Below are 15,644 nucleotides of genomic sequence, written 5' to 3' on the forward strand. Positions count from 1 at the left end.
TCCTATTCACAATTAAGCTTGCCAAGGTCATCATTTTGCAGGTCCCATAGTTCATATCCATACAAGCTTAGACACTGACTCTTAAATAACTTTAATTTTCGACCACACATCAGGTCTCCATTGGCTTCAGGAAAACTTGACACGTGGGGCCTGTGAGGATATAATATGCCCCAGATGTTTTTCAGAGGACTTTACTGGAATTTCTCTTCCTGTTAATTTTAGGTTGGGATCTCGTTAAAACGAGTCCTGCATGATAAAAGAAACCATAGCACATTTTGCAGGACTGAACGTACAGTTACTATATATTTTACATTTTTTCTATTAAATTTTCCATAGCACCGTTGGTGGGTGGGAATAGAACTAGATCATCAGCATAACAGAAAACATTGGCTTTTGAACTTCCTATGCGTCAGCCAGCCCCACTGGCTCTTTTTTTCTTACCCTCTTACCCTTAACTCTTTTTTTTACCATAGAAAAATATAAACAACAAACAAAATTACACTATGAACAGCACCTTGTTTGCCTCCATTTTTAAGGAAAATGTTTAATTCAGAAAGGACATTACTCCATCTCACAGGTAATTTGCATACCCGATAAATACATAAATATCTAGTGATGGCAGGATATACTTTCCTGCTAAGCAATTCTCAAAAGTTTGGTGTGTTCAACATTGTCAGAAACTTAGGAAGTATCCAGAAACATAGACAGTTGCCTAAATCCCGGATACTAGGTGAACAGCTGCATTAGGTGAAAGGAAACGTATCCAACCATTTATATACTTGAGTCTAATTATCAGGACCGACAAATTCCAAACATAATTCACTAATTAATAATAACAGCTACATATACATAATAATAATTACTCTTAAAACAATTAAGCTACACTAAGAATGCATTCCCTAAATAACATTAACTAGGTGGACTAAGATATTTATCTATACGAAAAAAATACTTAGCGAAATATATCAAGAGTCCACAGTCAACACGTCCAGCCACTCCAAGCGTCACCAAGCAACTGACATGAGACAGGCAGACCTCACTGGTGAGGCAGGAGGGGTAGAAATAGCCTAAGCTACTTTGTCCTTTTAAGGATGTATTTCTTTCTTGTCTCAATAAACATACTTGAACTGGTGAGGTTGATTGATGAAGATTAAGCCACCCAAGAGGTGGCACGAGCTAGTGTACGGTTAACTAGTATAAGACCATAACACTTCATTAATTCGCTTAGTTTTAATGAAATGCAAAGTTGCAAAAAGCAAAGACATAATGCTAACTGATTCACTTAAGTAACAATTCGAGATGGGGAAATGGCGGGCTTTGAATGACAAGGATATGTTTCATTTTCCTGCATGAAAAGCTTCTCGAGTTATTTGTACAAATTTATGTTATTTTTCAATCATGCCAACAATAAACTTCTGTTTCATTAAGGAAAATAAAATGTGCTCTGTGTATTAATATATTTTTATTCCATCCCTGACTGGTATTATATTTAATTAATATTGTTTTACAGAGACTATATACATATCATATGGTGAAGTATAACTAAATCTTGTATTATAAAACTTGTATTGAAATCATATTCGTATTAATAAGTCACCAGCTAAGGTAGTTGGTTTCTTAACTTTTTTACAATAGGTGGGGCTTTTTCAGCCTTTGCGTCGTGGCTGGCCTTGGGGTGGGGTGCAGCGGGCTTAGCTTTGGGCTGAGGAGCAGCAGGCTTGGCGGCTTTGGGGTGAGCAGGAGCGGGTTTGCCTTTGACCTGAGGAGGAGCGATGTTGGAGTTGGCCTTGGGGTGAAGGTCTCTCTTTAGGGCAGGAATGTTGCAGTCAGAGGTGTCGACGTTCTGTGGCCAGTCACAGATCTTGTTAGGCTGACTCCAGTATGTACCAGGCGGACACTGCTCTAGGTGAGGCTCTCCGCCGAAGCACCAGTAATACTGAAACACACACACACGGGGTTCTCATATTACACACTGTTCTAATGTCTTTTGTTACCATACACGATCAAACATAAAAATAATTTTTTATATTAAATGATGCAATACAGAGGTAAATATTAGTTTATTACTATTGGGATGCTTCAGCTGCTAATGCCCAAGACAACATGCAACACACAAGTCATTGATTGTTTAACGGGAAAGAGTTATTATCTCACCAGACTTTAAGTTTTGTAAAAATCAAGGCCCGAAGTACCGCAGGGAATTCAGTTTCATCTATCAACATGAAATGTTCACATAATTTCATAATACACTATATCAAGACCTCTGGTGCTCAACTGCTCACCTTATCACAGTCAGGGTGGGGCCAGTAGTCCTGTACGTTACAGTCAATGGGACCCATCGTAGTTGTGGGTGCGTTGGGGTCCCTTGTAGTTGTGGTGGTGGTAGGTGCATTGGGGTCCCTGGTGGTGGTAGTGGGGGTGGTCGGGTCCCATGGGTTTCTCTGTTGTGCAACATTAACGCTAATGTTAGTTGGGCTCACCAAGGAAGATTTTGTAAATTTATCCACAGGCATTAAAAAGTAGTATACAAATTTCCCTGAAAATTAAATAAGTCTTATAGTACCATCTGCATTAATCCAATGTGCGTGTAAACAACTTTATCTTTCGGCAGGTAAACATAATGTATGACAAATCTTTGACCAGTTTGACCAGCAGGAATCAAACGTTCGCCAGCGTTGAGGTTGAACCCAGAATTTTCTTATGATTAAGCGTCTGTTGGAAATCCAGTGAAAGTCTGACAATATACAAAATTGCGTAAGATTGTTTCTTTCGGAAAACGTAAACAAAACTCGCGCAGACGCTTCTATATCAGTGCTACTTGGAACTTTTGTTCAGAGTAGATGAATCTAACAACAACATTTCCTCAAAACTCATAATAACTTCTCATATTAAAATGAAAAAGACAAAATTATTGTCGAAACTAACTGAAAATAATATGAAATGTGGACTATGAAATTGTTAGACCATAAAAATGAGGATTTTCAGAAGTAAACATTTCACATGACCGATTCCCGCGCTAATGTATCGTGAATTTGTATTGATTAATATTGTACTTGAGACCATGCATGACGATTTGCATTCGCAACGATAATACAAACTTTAAACAAAATAGTTTATAGTGAAAGTAATCGGTTACCATGAAAAAATTCTGGTCAACTCAGAAGAGGACGAGCCCGGGCGAGGGGCAGCGGCCAGTCTCCCACAGAAGCTGGACGGAGGTGCGCACGGGGTCACACCGGAACCAAATTTCCGGTCATCTGGCACAGTAGAGAAATCATTCCTCGCCAAACTACATTCGAAGTCACTCTTAAGAGTTTAGTGAACCCTGAGGCAGTCACAATTAGCGTGTGATTTAAATAAAGTGGATAATTACCACGAGAGAAGGGTCGCCAATAACGACGGGTTTGTCTTCCTCAAAAACACTATAAGAAGGTATTTTTGTTGTTGTGATGATTTAGGGGCGACGACGATCGTGGGATCGGATATTTTTGTTGCATTTTTGGTATTTTGGTATTTTGGTATTTGGTAAAGGTATTTTTGTTGGGCAAAAATAAAATTTGCTTTGTAACGAGAGGCGCTCCTTAACAAGGCCAACAACAAACCATGTTAACTGCAGCATCATGCTCTGAATTGTTATGGTAATAGTTAATATTGAAGTTGTAGCACAACTGTGTATATACAGAACCTGACGCTGTACGGGAATGAATAATTAATAATAAAGCTAAGCCTACCTGGAGTGATGAACCATGTGATCCTAGTGTGGCCACAACAGTCCATTGGTGTAACGGGGCTCCTACAGGCTCTCAGAGGTAAGTGAATATTTTGTTTAATAATCACTGTGGAGTAGAACCTTCTATCATGTATTCCGGTACATTATAATCTATATCTGTAAAGTATTATAGTGACTGGTTCTAGATCTGCACACTGAAACAGTCCCGTGAGAGAAGAATGTGCCATGTTACAGTTATGTGAGATCTTATATACTACCATCCAGTGTCAGCCCGTGGTGTTGTGTGGGAGAGTACTGGTTGACTGTGGTGATGGTGTGTGGGAGGAGACTCACCATGGTGGTGGGGTAAGTGTGGGAGGAGACTCACCATGGTGGGGTAAGTGTGGGAGGAGACTCACCATGGTGGAGGGGTAAGTGTGGGAGGAGACTCACCATGGTGAGGGGTAAGTGTGGGAGGAGACTCACCATGGTGGAGGTAAGTGTGGGAGGAGACTCACCATGGTGGAGGGGTAAGTGTGGGAGGAGACTCACCATGGTGGAGGGGTAAGTGTGGGAGGAGACTCACCGTGGTGGACGGGTAAGTGTGGGAGGAGACTCACCATGGTGGAGGGGTAAGTGTGGGAGGAGACTCACCGTGGTGGAGGGGTAAGTGTGGGAGGAGACTCACCATGGTGGAGGGGTAAGTGTGGGAGGAGACTCACCGTGGTGGAGGGGTAAGTGTGGGAGGAGACTCACCGTGGTGGAGGGGTAAGTGTGGGAGGAGACTCACCATGGTGGAGGGGTAAGTGTGGGAGGAGACTCACCATGGTGGAGGGGTAAGTGTGGGAGGAGACTCATCATGGTGGAGGGGTAAGTGTGGGAGGAGACTCACCATGGTGGAGGGGTAAGTGTGGGAGGAGACTCACCGTGGTGGAGGGGTAAGTGTGGGAGGAGACTCACCGTGGTGGAGGGGTAAGTGTGGGAGGAGACTCACCGTGGTGGAGGGGTAAGTGTGGGAGGAGACTCACCATGGTGGAGGGGTAAGTGTGGGAGGAGACTCACCATGGTGAGGGGTAAGTGTGGGAGGAGACTCACCGTGGTGGAGGGGGTAAGTGTGGGAGGAGACTCACCGTGGTGGAGGGGTAAGTGTGGGAGGAGACTCACCATGGTGGAGGGGGTAAGTGTGGGAGGAGACTCACCGTGGTGGAGGGGTAAGTGTGGGAGGAGACTCACCGTGGTGGAGGGGTAAGTGTGGGAGGAGACTCACCGTGGTGGAGGGGTAAGTGTGGGAGGAGACTCACCGTGGTGGAGGGGTAAGTGTGGGAGGAGACTCACCATGGTGGAGGGGTAAGTGTGGGAGGAGACTCACCATGGTGGAGGGGTAAGTGTGGGAGGAGACTCACCATGGTGGAGGGGTAAGTGTGGGAGGAGACTCACCGTGGTGGAGGGGTAAGTGTGGGAGGAGACTCACCGTGGTGGAGGGGTAAGTGTGGGAGGAGACTCACCATGGTGGAGGGGTAAGTGTGGGAGGAGACTCACCGTGGTGGTGGTGGTTGGCGCCACAGGTACGATGTAGTCCTTCATGCCTTCATAGAGCACTCTGCAACACAACAAAAAGGTATCTTTATGTCTGTTATGAAGGCTGTGGGTGATCTCTTTACATGTGTTCAGAATAGGCTGCTTCACCTTACCTTAAGTACCACACGGGACAGTCAGCGCATCACACGGGAGTCAACGACTCACACCGGACAGATAACACATAACACAACACAGTCAACGTGAGAGGGGCAAAACAGTGAGTTAACTAAACGAGGAATGTTGCTCAGGACTGAGACTGGGTCATGCTAGTAACTTACGTCATCATGGGATTCTTTCCTCTGTTGCACCAGCCCAGGTAGTCGTCCTGGTCTACGGCCCAGGTCATGGCCCCCAGCAATTTCATTTCCTTAATGTAGTCCATCTTGATCTTGAGGCTGTCAGGGTCCTCGTAGCCAACCCACTGGTCGTCTGCCGGCAACACTCATTAATTAACACCATTCGTTATTTAGATCACGGTATAATAGTGGTCCAGGAATTGGACTAAACTCACCGCCACGACCAACGCATACTGAGATATCATGAAAATCTTAAGGATTTTCATGATAATCAGAGAGTCTCCTGAAGAATCTTAAGGAGACTGTAAAAAACGCTACACCCGCCGGCTAACTAAAAGATGTTTGCGCACGTTAAACTCTCAAACATCGGCAAGTGTCAAAGTTGGATTTCTTCACTAGACTGAACCACTGAGACTCTTCATTACACCTGCACCTCCATTCAGGTATACCTGCACTAGTTGTGTGCAACCAGACTACAAAGAGTGACTGTATATCAAGTAAAGTTTCACAATAAGACGTTGGATTACCTTTCGTAGTGTATGGGACGAGGCCGACGTCATCATAGCGGTCTTCCCAGGCTGCGTCGTCAACCATCATCTTGCAGATCTGAGAGAGGAGTTACCCTTCGTTAGTCACGTGATCATCCTCGAGCAGTGGACCTCAAATTATCACAGAACATATTTGATAGAAGATTATGCATAGCGCATTAAACGTACGACTGAAAGGCATTACCTCGAAGTACGCCAAGGTTCCGGTGGCGTTGGTGTATGGTCCAGGCTTTCCGCCGCCCGCCCATGTGACAATGTATGCATGAAGGCCATTGCTTTCTGCAGGGTTGCTGAGGGTGTATGTTCGACCGTAGAAGGGCGTACCCAACACCAGTTTGTCAGCGGGACATCCTAATTCCTCCCACAGAAGGACAGCATCATTCTGCAGTGTAAGAGATGCTTTTATACACAGAAAGTTTTGCTTGGATACATGAATGTGTGTGTGGTAGGTGACATTCCAAGACACGAAAGGTATCGTAAAGTATGTGATGAGGAATACTCTTTGAAATAAAAAATACTCTTTCCAAAATTATATTTAAAAAAATTATTATATTGGTGTGGAGGACAAACATATCACTTATGACACTAGCTCTCCACATATGTCAGTTGCTTAATTTAGAAACTGTACTTGTGGTCGATCTCGAACCCATTGTTGATGTGACGATGTGCATTGAATTTTGTAACTTAGGCTATTTCTACCGCCCTGATCATCATCATCGTTGTCATCTCCCTCGCTTCTCTCATATCCACACCTCTCCACCCCCACCTCTCCCCCCCCCCTACCATCCACACCTCCGCCCCCCCCTACCATCCACACCTCTCCGCCCCCCCTACCATCCACACCTCTCCAAGTATACCTGACATACCACCAGTCGCAGCACCATGACACATAAACATAACAAGTGAGCTGATCAGCCTTACACAATTGAGCTTCTCATAGGCGTACTCGTCGATGCCGGGACGATAGTACAGCATGGAGTGGACGTCAGCGAACCCACACCAGTTGCCTCGCAGATCGTACGTCATCATGTGGATGGCGTCCAACAGGCTGTATGTGGTACACTCCAAAACATTATTCCAGTGGATAAAACACACTTAGAATGATACAGTGGCATCATGTAAAACATTTATCATCATTTACATACATTAGAAATATGAACAAGTTTATTTTGTGAGTGTGAAGGTGTTAGCGTGCGAGAACAGACCTGCACAGCTGCGGCACGTGGTAGCCATCTTGCAGCCTGAATTTGGCGACAGGGACCGCCGCCGTCAGGTCCCACCCAGCTCCCACTGAGTCAAATGCGTCTCGAAGCTCCTGAACCTAAAGTAATGAGTGGTTCCGGTATATTGACAGTGTTGATAACGGATACATATTGTTTAATATTGTTATGTATGAGTCAAAGGAGAAATATAAATACACTTACTAATTTCAAGTAATTGTCTTTGTCAGCATATGCACCACCGCGGTCCGTCGCTCCTGGGTACTCCCAGTCAAGGTCGAACCCGTCGAAGCCGTAGTCTGTCAGCAGCTCTGTGGGGATGTTGTTACTCCCGTCACTTTGTGGGACACATTTCCCTCTAGTTGTAATTATAAACAAATAACATTCACTCTGCCACGGAAGTGTTGTTACATTCTCTCACTATATCATCCACTGTTTCCACAAGGTCATTCAGGGAAACACTGTTGTCACAAATAAGTAACTATTCACTAGTATCCATGAAAATATTACTTTCTAAGCCCAGAAACTGAGAGCCAAAAGATGGGGAGAGGCAGAGCAGATGAAATGCTAGCTTCTTAGTGGTTCTGTAGGCACTCTAGGGTTAAAAAAATTGAATTCTACATTGACTTCAAAGACAGCAACTATACATCCGCCGACTTGATCTTTTTGTGTAACAAAAAGGAGGCCTGGTTGAGGACCGGGCCGTGGGGACGCTAAGCCCCGAAATCATCTCATGATAACCTCAAGAGGAATCTCTAATAATCCAAATGTTAAACGCTGGTGTACCCTAGCGGCACACTGAACCCAAATTGAGCGAACACGTTCATTGACGCGACTAGCAAACTAAGGGTTAATGTCGCTGGACTCCTTGATAATATTGGTAATGTAAGTCGTCCACACAGTACACGGTCATCACCAGTACTCACGGACAACGCTCCTGACGAAGGTGTGTCGGCGCTCGTCCACGGAGACCATCTGTGAGTACTTTTTGCCTCCCTCGGCCCAACCACCCACGGCGATCATCGTCTTCAAGTCAGGATACTTCTCCTTGAGAGCCACGAAGCGACGGTAGCCGTTGGCGTTGATGTCCAGCTGTCAAGGCACAAGAGACAAAGCTATTGCAAATGTGGTCGTTTGAATGTCATAGCTCTGGCGCCTAGCTCGTCCACCAAGAAAATAATTCAGCAGAGTCGCTCAAGGAAAGACCTGTCATCATACAATCTATTCTTATGAAATTCTTGGTAATAACTTCAATAATACCCCCCCCCCTCAGTATTTAGAATCTATTTATTAAAATAAAAGTAAGTTGTTTCTGACTGGTAAACATCTAATATAAATTTATTGTGTTTCTAGCTCGAGCAATTTATTTAGAATTGTTATGAACTCTTAGTTAGCTTGAATAAAGCAGAACCTAATGAATCCTTAGATTCACATCTTTATACCATGTCAATAAGCTTTAAATTATAACCGCTCATCCCAGTAAGACTTATCTCTGCATCACAATCTGACGAGACTCGTATCTTTTATAACACAAGATATATAGATATACACAAGATTTGTCTAATATAACGAGTCATTTCACCACGAGAAATGTTAGCATCTCACCTCAGGGTCCAGGACCATGACCTCCCAAGTAACATTGGAAACCCCACAGAAGGAGTAGATGAGGTGAGTACAGAGGTCAGCGGGGATGTCCTCTATGTCGTAGTGAACCTCATCAGGACGGTAGACGGCCCACGTCTCGTAGTAACAAACGCGTCGAGCCAGACGGTCTGGCTGGGCACTGCTGCCGTACACCTGTGGCTCATGATCTGAAATATTTTGTAAGTTTCATGTACATGAATAATAGATTTCTTTGTTTATTTTGATATGCCACTCCCGCGCTACTAATCTGTTTACAGACGGGTCGAAGTCTGCCGATGGTGGAGTTCACAGATAGGTCGAAGTCTGCTCATGGCGGTGTTTGCAGATGGTTCGAAGTCTGTTCATGGTGGTGTTTTGTCTGTTATTTTTACTAATCAAACTTTTAGTGTGGCATTTCCTGAGAGAAGAATATAATTACTGGAGCATTATGCGACACCGTACATCCTGAGACGGCGACTCTTTAGGTGCCAGTGATGGTGTGTTCTTGTGGATGGTTGTCTCAGTGCTCTCGTAACCATGACTCCCTTAACCCTCCTCACCATCAAGTGATCCAACATTGGCTATACCTCATTTTCAGCATACTTAAGACGCCATAATTGTTCTGGACTCTCATCCATATTGTCGTTGCCTCTAATGACCTCGTGGACGTCGAGACGAACGGCCTAAAGAGGCCGTTCGTGTCTGTCCCATCTAGAACGAATTCCTCACAGGGATTTTCACTCTGTCATTGATAACGCAAACCGCACCAGTTGAAGAGATAGTGTTAGCTGGTATGAATAACAAACTGCATACACTCAATTGTAACCTACCCTTGGTCTTCCCCCTGCCACTGACACAGGTGGGAGACATCTCTGGCTACCTTACGTTAACACTTGGGTACTTAGAGAAATACAGAGACGGACCAGAGTTCATCAAACATTTATGCAACCACTTACGAAAACCTGTACATCTTTTCTCAAACATGGCGGCTTTTATTTTTACATTTATTAACCAGTTTACAAGCTTCAAAACTTCTCAATTCGGGATTAGTATTGTTACATACAACCTCGTAGTGCTTTGGAGTTCATAAACTGTTTGATAAATATAAACAAAGCCGCCATGATCGAGAAAAGATGTACAGGTTCCGTAAGTGGTTGCGTAAATGTTTGACAAAATGCGCAAATGTTTGCGTAAATGTTTGATAAAATACCCAAATGTTTGATCTGATCTTAGATCAGCACCTTAGTGGCAAGCCTTTGTATAAAGCTGACGAACTTGAGTACATTACTGGAGTGTGTACATTCCATCGAATTACAAATGACATATTTGCACCGTTTATATTAATTGAATCATCAGATCATATACAGTTTTCTGTTTGTTTGAGAAAGTGCAAGTTGGTCTGTCAGCTGAATATCTTAGGCTTTTCTTAATGGTAATGGAAGAGATAAGAGTGGTAGTCACCTCCTGGTCTGGCGTAGCGAGGCTCAGCGGTGACGCCCACAGCCAGGGCCGCCGCCAGCGCCCACACCACCTGAAACCGAGCAATATTAGGCTTTCACACCTACCACCGGGATATACACTGTGTAGTGTAAAGTGTGTAGTGCCACTAGTGTGTGGTGCCACTAGTGTGTATAGAGCTGATACACACTAGTGGCACCACATTAGTTCTGGGGCCAGATTCACGAAAGCACTTACGAACGTGTACACCTTTCCTCAATCTTTGACGGCTTTGGTTACATTTATGAAACAGTTTACAAGCATGAAAACTTCCCATTCAACTGTTGTTATTGTTATAAACAGCCTCCTGGTGCTTCGGTGCTCATTAACTGTTTAATAATTTGAAACAAAGCCGCCAAAGATTGAGAAAAGATGTACAGGTTCGTAAGTGCTTGCGTAATTGCTTTCGTGAATCTGGCCCCTGGACTAGCCAACCAACAAATCAAAACTAGCGACTGTTAGTGTCATAGTTCAGGATAAAAATAATATATTCTTAATATATATAAACTATAGAGCTATTTTCAAATGATTATATAACAATTGCAGCGTCATAAGAAACAATGTCTGGCCCACCTTAAAACTCATGGATGTATCCCGTGTCTTGCGAGGAAACACTTAACCGCTGGTGTCTCCTCCTTCAGGAGAACTGCGACTACCTCAGTCAGCTCCCCGCAATATATAGCAACACTCCTCCCCCACCCCCACCTCCCTCCCTTATCGCAGCTCTCTTGCTTTTTTGTTATCCTATCACCGAGGTTACTGGGAGTAAACCTGCTGCTATCAGTAACTTGCTGCTGTGGTGGTTTCCGCCAAAAGGGAACGAGGAAGGACGGACGCTGTTGTCCCAAGATACAACACGTGGAAGATATTAATCCAGACCACGTCTTTTGAAGCCACAATGTAACACACACACACAAGGGGCTACAACTTACAGCTCAACAAGCCACAATCACACATAAGGCAGGAGATGTTTTTTCACTCACAGGTGTTACCCATGGAACACCCCCCCCCTCCCCAAACTGTTAACACTACCTCACTTTAAAATTCACCTGGAAATTTTCCTTAGGAGCAATGTTGAGGAGGGAGGGAGGGGACATGTGTCAAGCCGCCGGCTCATTGTCCCGCGGACATCAAAGGAGGAGGGAGTGTCGAAGACAACACCCAACTTTGACTACGCTACACTCACTAAACCCCGGAGATGTAAACAATAGCGCACGACAGAAGACTGACAAATACAGTGAATAACCACCAGTCAATGTGATAATGTCCACAAGCCACACATAATATACAATATTCATGGGCTGTCAGTCCGCTGGGTATTGTGAGTCGGGCGACAGCTTAGTGAGTAACCTCTCAAGTGATCTCAGACCACCGTCCCCAGGCCAAACACCCACCACCAGAGTTCTTCTTCCAAATTAAATCAAATCAAAACCTTTATTCATGAACTGTTGTACAATTATAATCATATAAGCTTACATAAACATTACAGTATATTGTTTACCTGAGAGACAGTGAGGGAGAGAGGCCGGGCACCGGGCTATAGCGAGGTGTGGTGATACAAATACTTGGTATCAGCAGTTTGGAAGACACGGGAGACATCTCCCGTCACGCAGGGTGCAGTCGCACCTCCACAGATCTCCAGTATCAGCTCTTGATACTGGTAATGGCTCAAAAGGGCCACCATTTACGGGCTATTCATGCCCGTGCCACCTTTTGGGTGGCTTAATCAATCAGTTTGAAAGATATCACAAGGAAGAGTAAGGAAGCAACACACAGGACTGATCAGGAGGGCTGAAGCTGAGGATATTAGCACCAGGAGGAAGTCACCAGGAGGCGAGCGTTTTTTTCTGGGTTCGTATCCTGGCCGGAGAGGGTTTACCGGGCGTCAATCCTTACCTGTAGCCTCTTTTTACCCAACAGTAAATGGGTACCTGCTTGTTAAGCGATTTGTCAGGGTCGTATTCCAGGGAACACAGGCTTAAGGACCTGCCCGACACGCTGCGCTTGCTAGTGGCTGTACAAGCATGTAAGAACTCTTGTGTATATAAACAAATGAATAAAAGATTGAGGGAGCTGAACCCAGTGGCACACGAAGAAGAAATAAATCGAACATGATACATACAGTAAGGTTAGGTTATCTTGAGGTTATCTTGAGATGATTTCAGGGCTTTTAGTGTCCCCGCGGCCCGGTCCTCGACCAGGCCTGCACCCCCAGGAAGCAGCCCGTGACAGCTGACTAACACCCAGGTACCTATTTTACTGCTAGGTAACAGGGGCATAGGGTGAAAGAGACTCTGCCCATTGTTTCTCACCGGCGCCCGGGATCGAACCCGGGACCACAAGATCACAAGTCCAGCGTACTGTCCGCTCGGCCGACCGGCTCCCCTAAGGTTGGTTATATCCTTGGAGTGTAGCAACATGATAAAGTTGATGCCCTTGCTTAGCTTGCAGTAAATAAACACAATGCTCAATGTAATCTCCAGATATCAAATATATCTATCAAAAATGTCATTAGAGGAGATCTCTTGGATGAATCTGAAGACGGTAAAATAAAGAGGAACTAGCAGATCCCCTTAATATTACAATAAGATGTGTCAAGCAAAACATGTGTTTGGGGACAAGTAACAAAATCACCAGACAAAGAAACGTTGTCACAGCTGGGATACGAATACCACTGAGGCTGACTCCATACACAGTTTCACATGTAGATGTGATAGAGCTTGATAAGCTCAGTAACCTGAACACCAGTAGACTGACAGTTGGAAGGCGGGAACAAAGAGCCGAAGCTCAACCTCCCCCGCAAGCACAACAAGCTGAGTACAAGTAGGTGAGTGCTTGGTTACAAGTATATCTGGCAGATGGGCACACATACACACACACACACACACACACACACACACACACACACACACACACACACACACACACACACACACACACACACACACTAGGACATTACATCCTAAACTGTGACCATTTGAGCCATTTAGAGATAAACCTTAACTCATGTTGCATGAAATGGCGAACCATCTTATTACAAATGATAGAATATCTGAAATATTTCACATATAGAATATCTGAAATATTTCACATATAGAATATCTGAAATATTTCACATATAGAATATCTGAAATATTTCACATATAGAATATCTGAAATATTTCACATATAGAATATCTGAAATATTTCACATATAGAATATCTGAAATATTTCACATATAGAATATCTGAAATATTTCACATATAGAATATCTGAAATATTTCACATATAGAATATCTGAAATATTTCACATATAGAATATCTGAAATATTTCACATATAGAATATCTGAAATATTTCACATATAGAATATCTGAAATATTTCACATATAGAATATCTGAAATATTTCACATATAGAATATCTGAAATATTTCACATATAGAATATCTGAAATATTTCACATATAGAATATCTGAAATATTTCACATATAGAATATCTGAAATATTTCACATATAGAATATCTGAAATATTTCACATATAGAATATCTGAAATATTTCACATATAGAATATGTGAAATCTTTGCACTGTATGTATGTTACTCTTCAAGTAGATGAATGACATATGAGACTAATGATCAAACGGTGTAGTGCGAAGACTAATAATAACAAACAGCAGCTCTTCAATGATCTTGTAATATCCCCACATATAAATATTTTATGTATTAGCAAAATACAGACCATCAATGTATAACAATTCATGTAAATACTTATATATATTGTAATGCAAATATTTTTGTAACTAGCTGCCATTATAACTACAGCATAGTTAGATGTAATTGATAATGTAAATATATCCACTGAGGTCTGATTAAGACCTTCTGTGCTCTCAGTAATTCTGTTATGGGCTACCACTCACAGGATGAGTATGGGGTGCACAATAACTACCACTCAAAGGATGAGTATGGGGTGCACAATAAACTACAACTCACAGGATAAGTATGGGGTGCACAATAACTACCACTCACAGGATGAGTATGGGGTGCACAATAAACTACCACTCACAGGATGAGTATGGGGTGCACAATAACTACCACTCACAGGATGAGTATGGGGTGCACAATAACTACCACTCACAGGATGAGTATGGGGTGCACAATAACTACCACTCACAGGATGAGTATGGGGTGCACAATAACTACCACTCACAGGATGAGTATGGGGTGCACAATAAACTACCACTCACAGGATGAGTATGGGGTGCACAATAACTACCACTCACAGGATGAGTATGGGGTGCACAATAACTACCACTCACAGGATGAGTATGGGGTGCACAATAACTACCACTCACAGGATGAGTATGGGGTGCACAATAACTACCACTCACAGGATGAGTATGGGGTGCACAATAACTACCACTCACAGGATGAGTATGGGGTGCACAATAACTACCACTCACAGGATGAGTATGGGGTGCACAATAACTACCACTCACAGGATGAGTATGGGGTGCACAATAAACAAGCCGTCAACATAGGACATACACAAAGGGCTACATATGCAGATTACACATATATATGAATAAATATTTTGCATATTAATGTCCTATTTAATCCCCGTACTTTGTAACAATTATGAAACCACTGAACATTATTCTTTCGTATATTTAAAATAAATTATTATTATTATTATTATTATTATTATTATTATTATTATTATTATTATTATTAGTAATAGTAGTAAGCAGAATGAAAGGTTCCATTGCATTAGTAGACCTTCCGTTGGAAAGGTGGCTCCTAGAAAGTGAAATTTGATCTTAAGAAAGAATTCGCACAAATCCATCTTGAAGGATACTATGGAAAAGTGTTCCTGTGGGTTGTTTTATGTTTTGACTGGTATATCCGGGGCTAGTTATAGATATTTTTGTTTCTAGAGAGATTATAACGTGTTGGACTAGTCCTGGAGGCAGCGTAATAGTCTTGTTGGACGCTGAGGGACTTGTGTTAGCGCTGGACAGTCTGTACTCTTACAAAGAACGTCACATTTCGCTCGTAGGCGTTACATAAGGCCAAAAATGGTTGTGCTAGTAAACGGAAGCGGCTGGCGAAATTGACGTACTGTCCCGTTTTCTGTTTTGGGTCCTTTGGTAGGTTAGGAGAGGACACTTTACTTTGACCGATTTCTTGATGTTT

At 43.2% G+C, this 15,644-nt stretch overlaps 1 protein-coding gene across 1 annotated transcript; it reads right to left on the reverse strand.

The window, feature by feature from the left end:
• Window positions 1–1,445: 1,445 nt before the first annotated feature.
• LOC138359144 (endochitinase-like) lies at window positions 1,446–11,164 on the reverse strand. Its single transcript, XM_069317913.1, has 13 exons — window positions 11,045–11,164; window positions 10,436–10,505; window positions 8,957–9,162; window positions 8,278–8,443; window positions 7,556–7,662; window positions 7,337–7,452; window positions 7,053–7,179; window positions 6,316–6,513; window positions 6,111–6,189; window positions 5,566–5,716; window positions 5,249–5,309; window positions 2,283–2,441; window positions 1,446–1,936 (listed from the first exon to the last, which is right to left on the reverse strand). Exons 1-13 carry the CDS (start codon window positions 11,054–11,056, stop codon window positions 1,601–1,603), a joined length of 1,788 nt encoding a protein of 595 aa, XP_069174014.1. The 5' UTR covers window positions 11,057–11,164; the 3' UTR covers window positions 1,446–1,600.
• Between the last annotated feature and the right edge of the window lie 4,480 nt (window positions 11,165–15,644).

Source organism: Procambarus clarkii, chromosome 89 (genome assembly GCF_040958095.1).
Source record: "Procambarus clarkii isolate CNS0578487 chromosome 89, FALCON_Pclarkii_2.0, whole genome shotgun sequence".
NCBI classification, from domain to species: domain Eukaryota; kingdom Metazoa; phylum Arthropoda; class Malacostraca; order Decapoda; family Cambaridae; genus Procambarus; species Procambarus clarkii.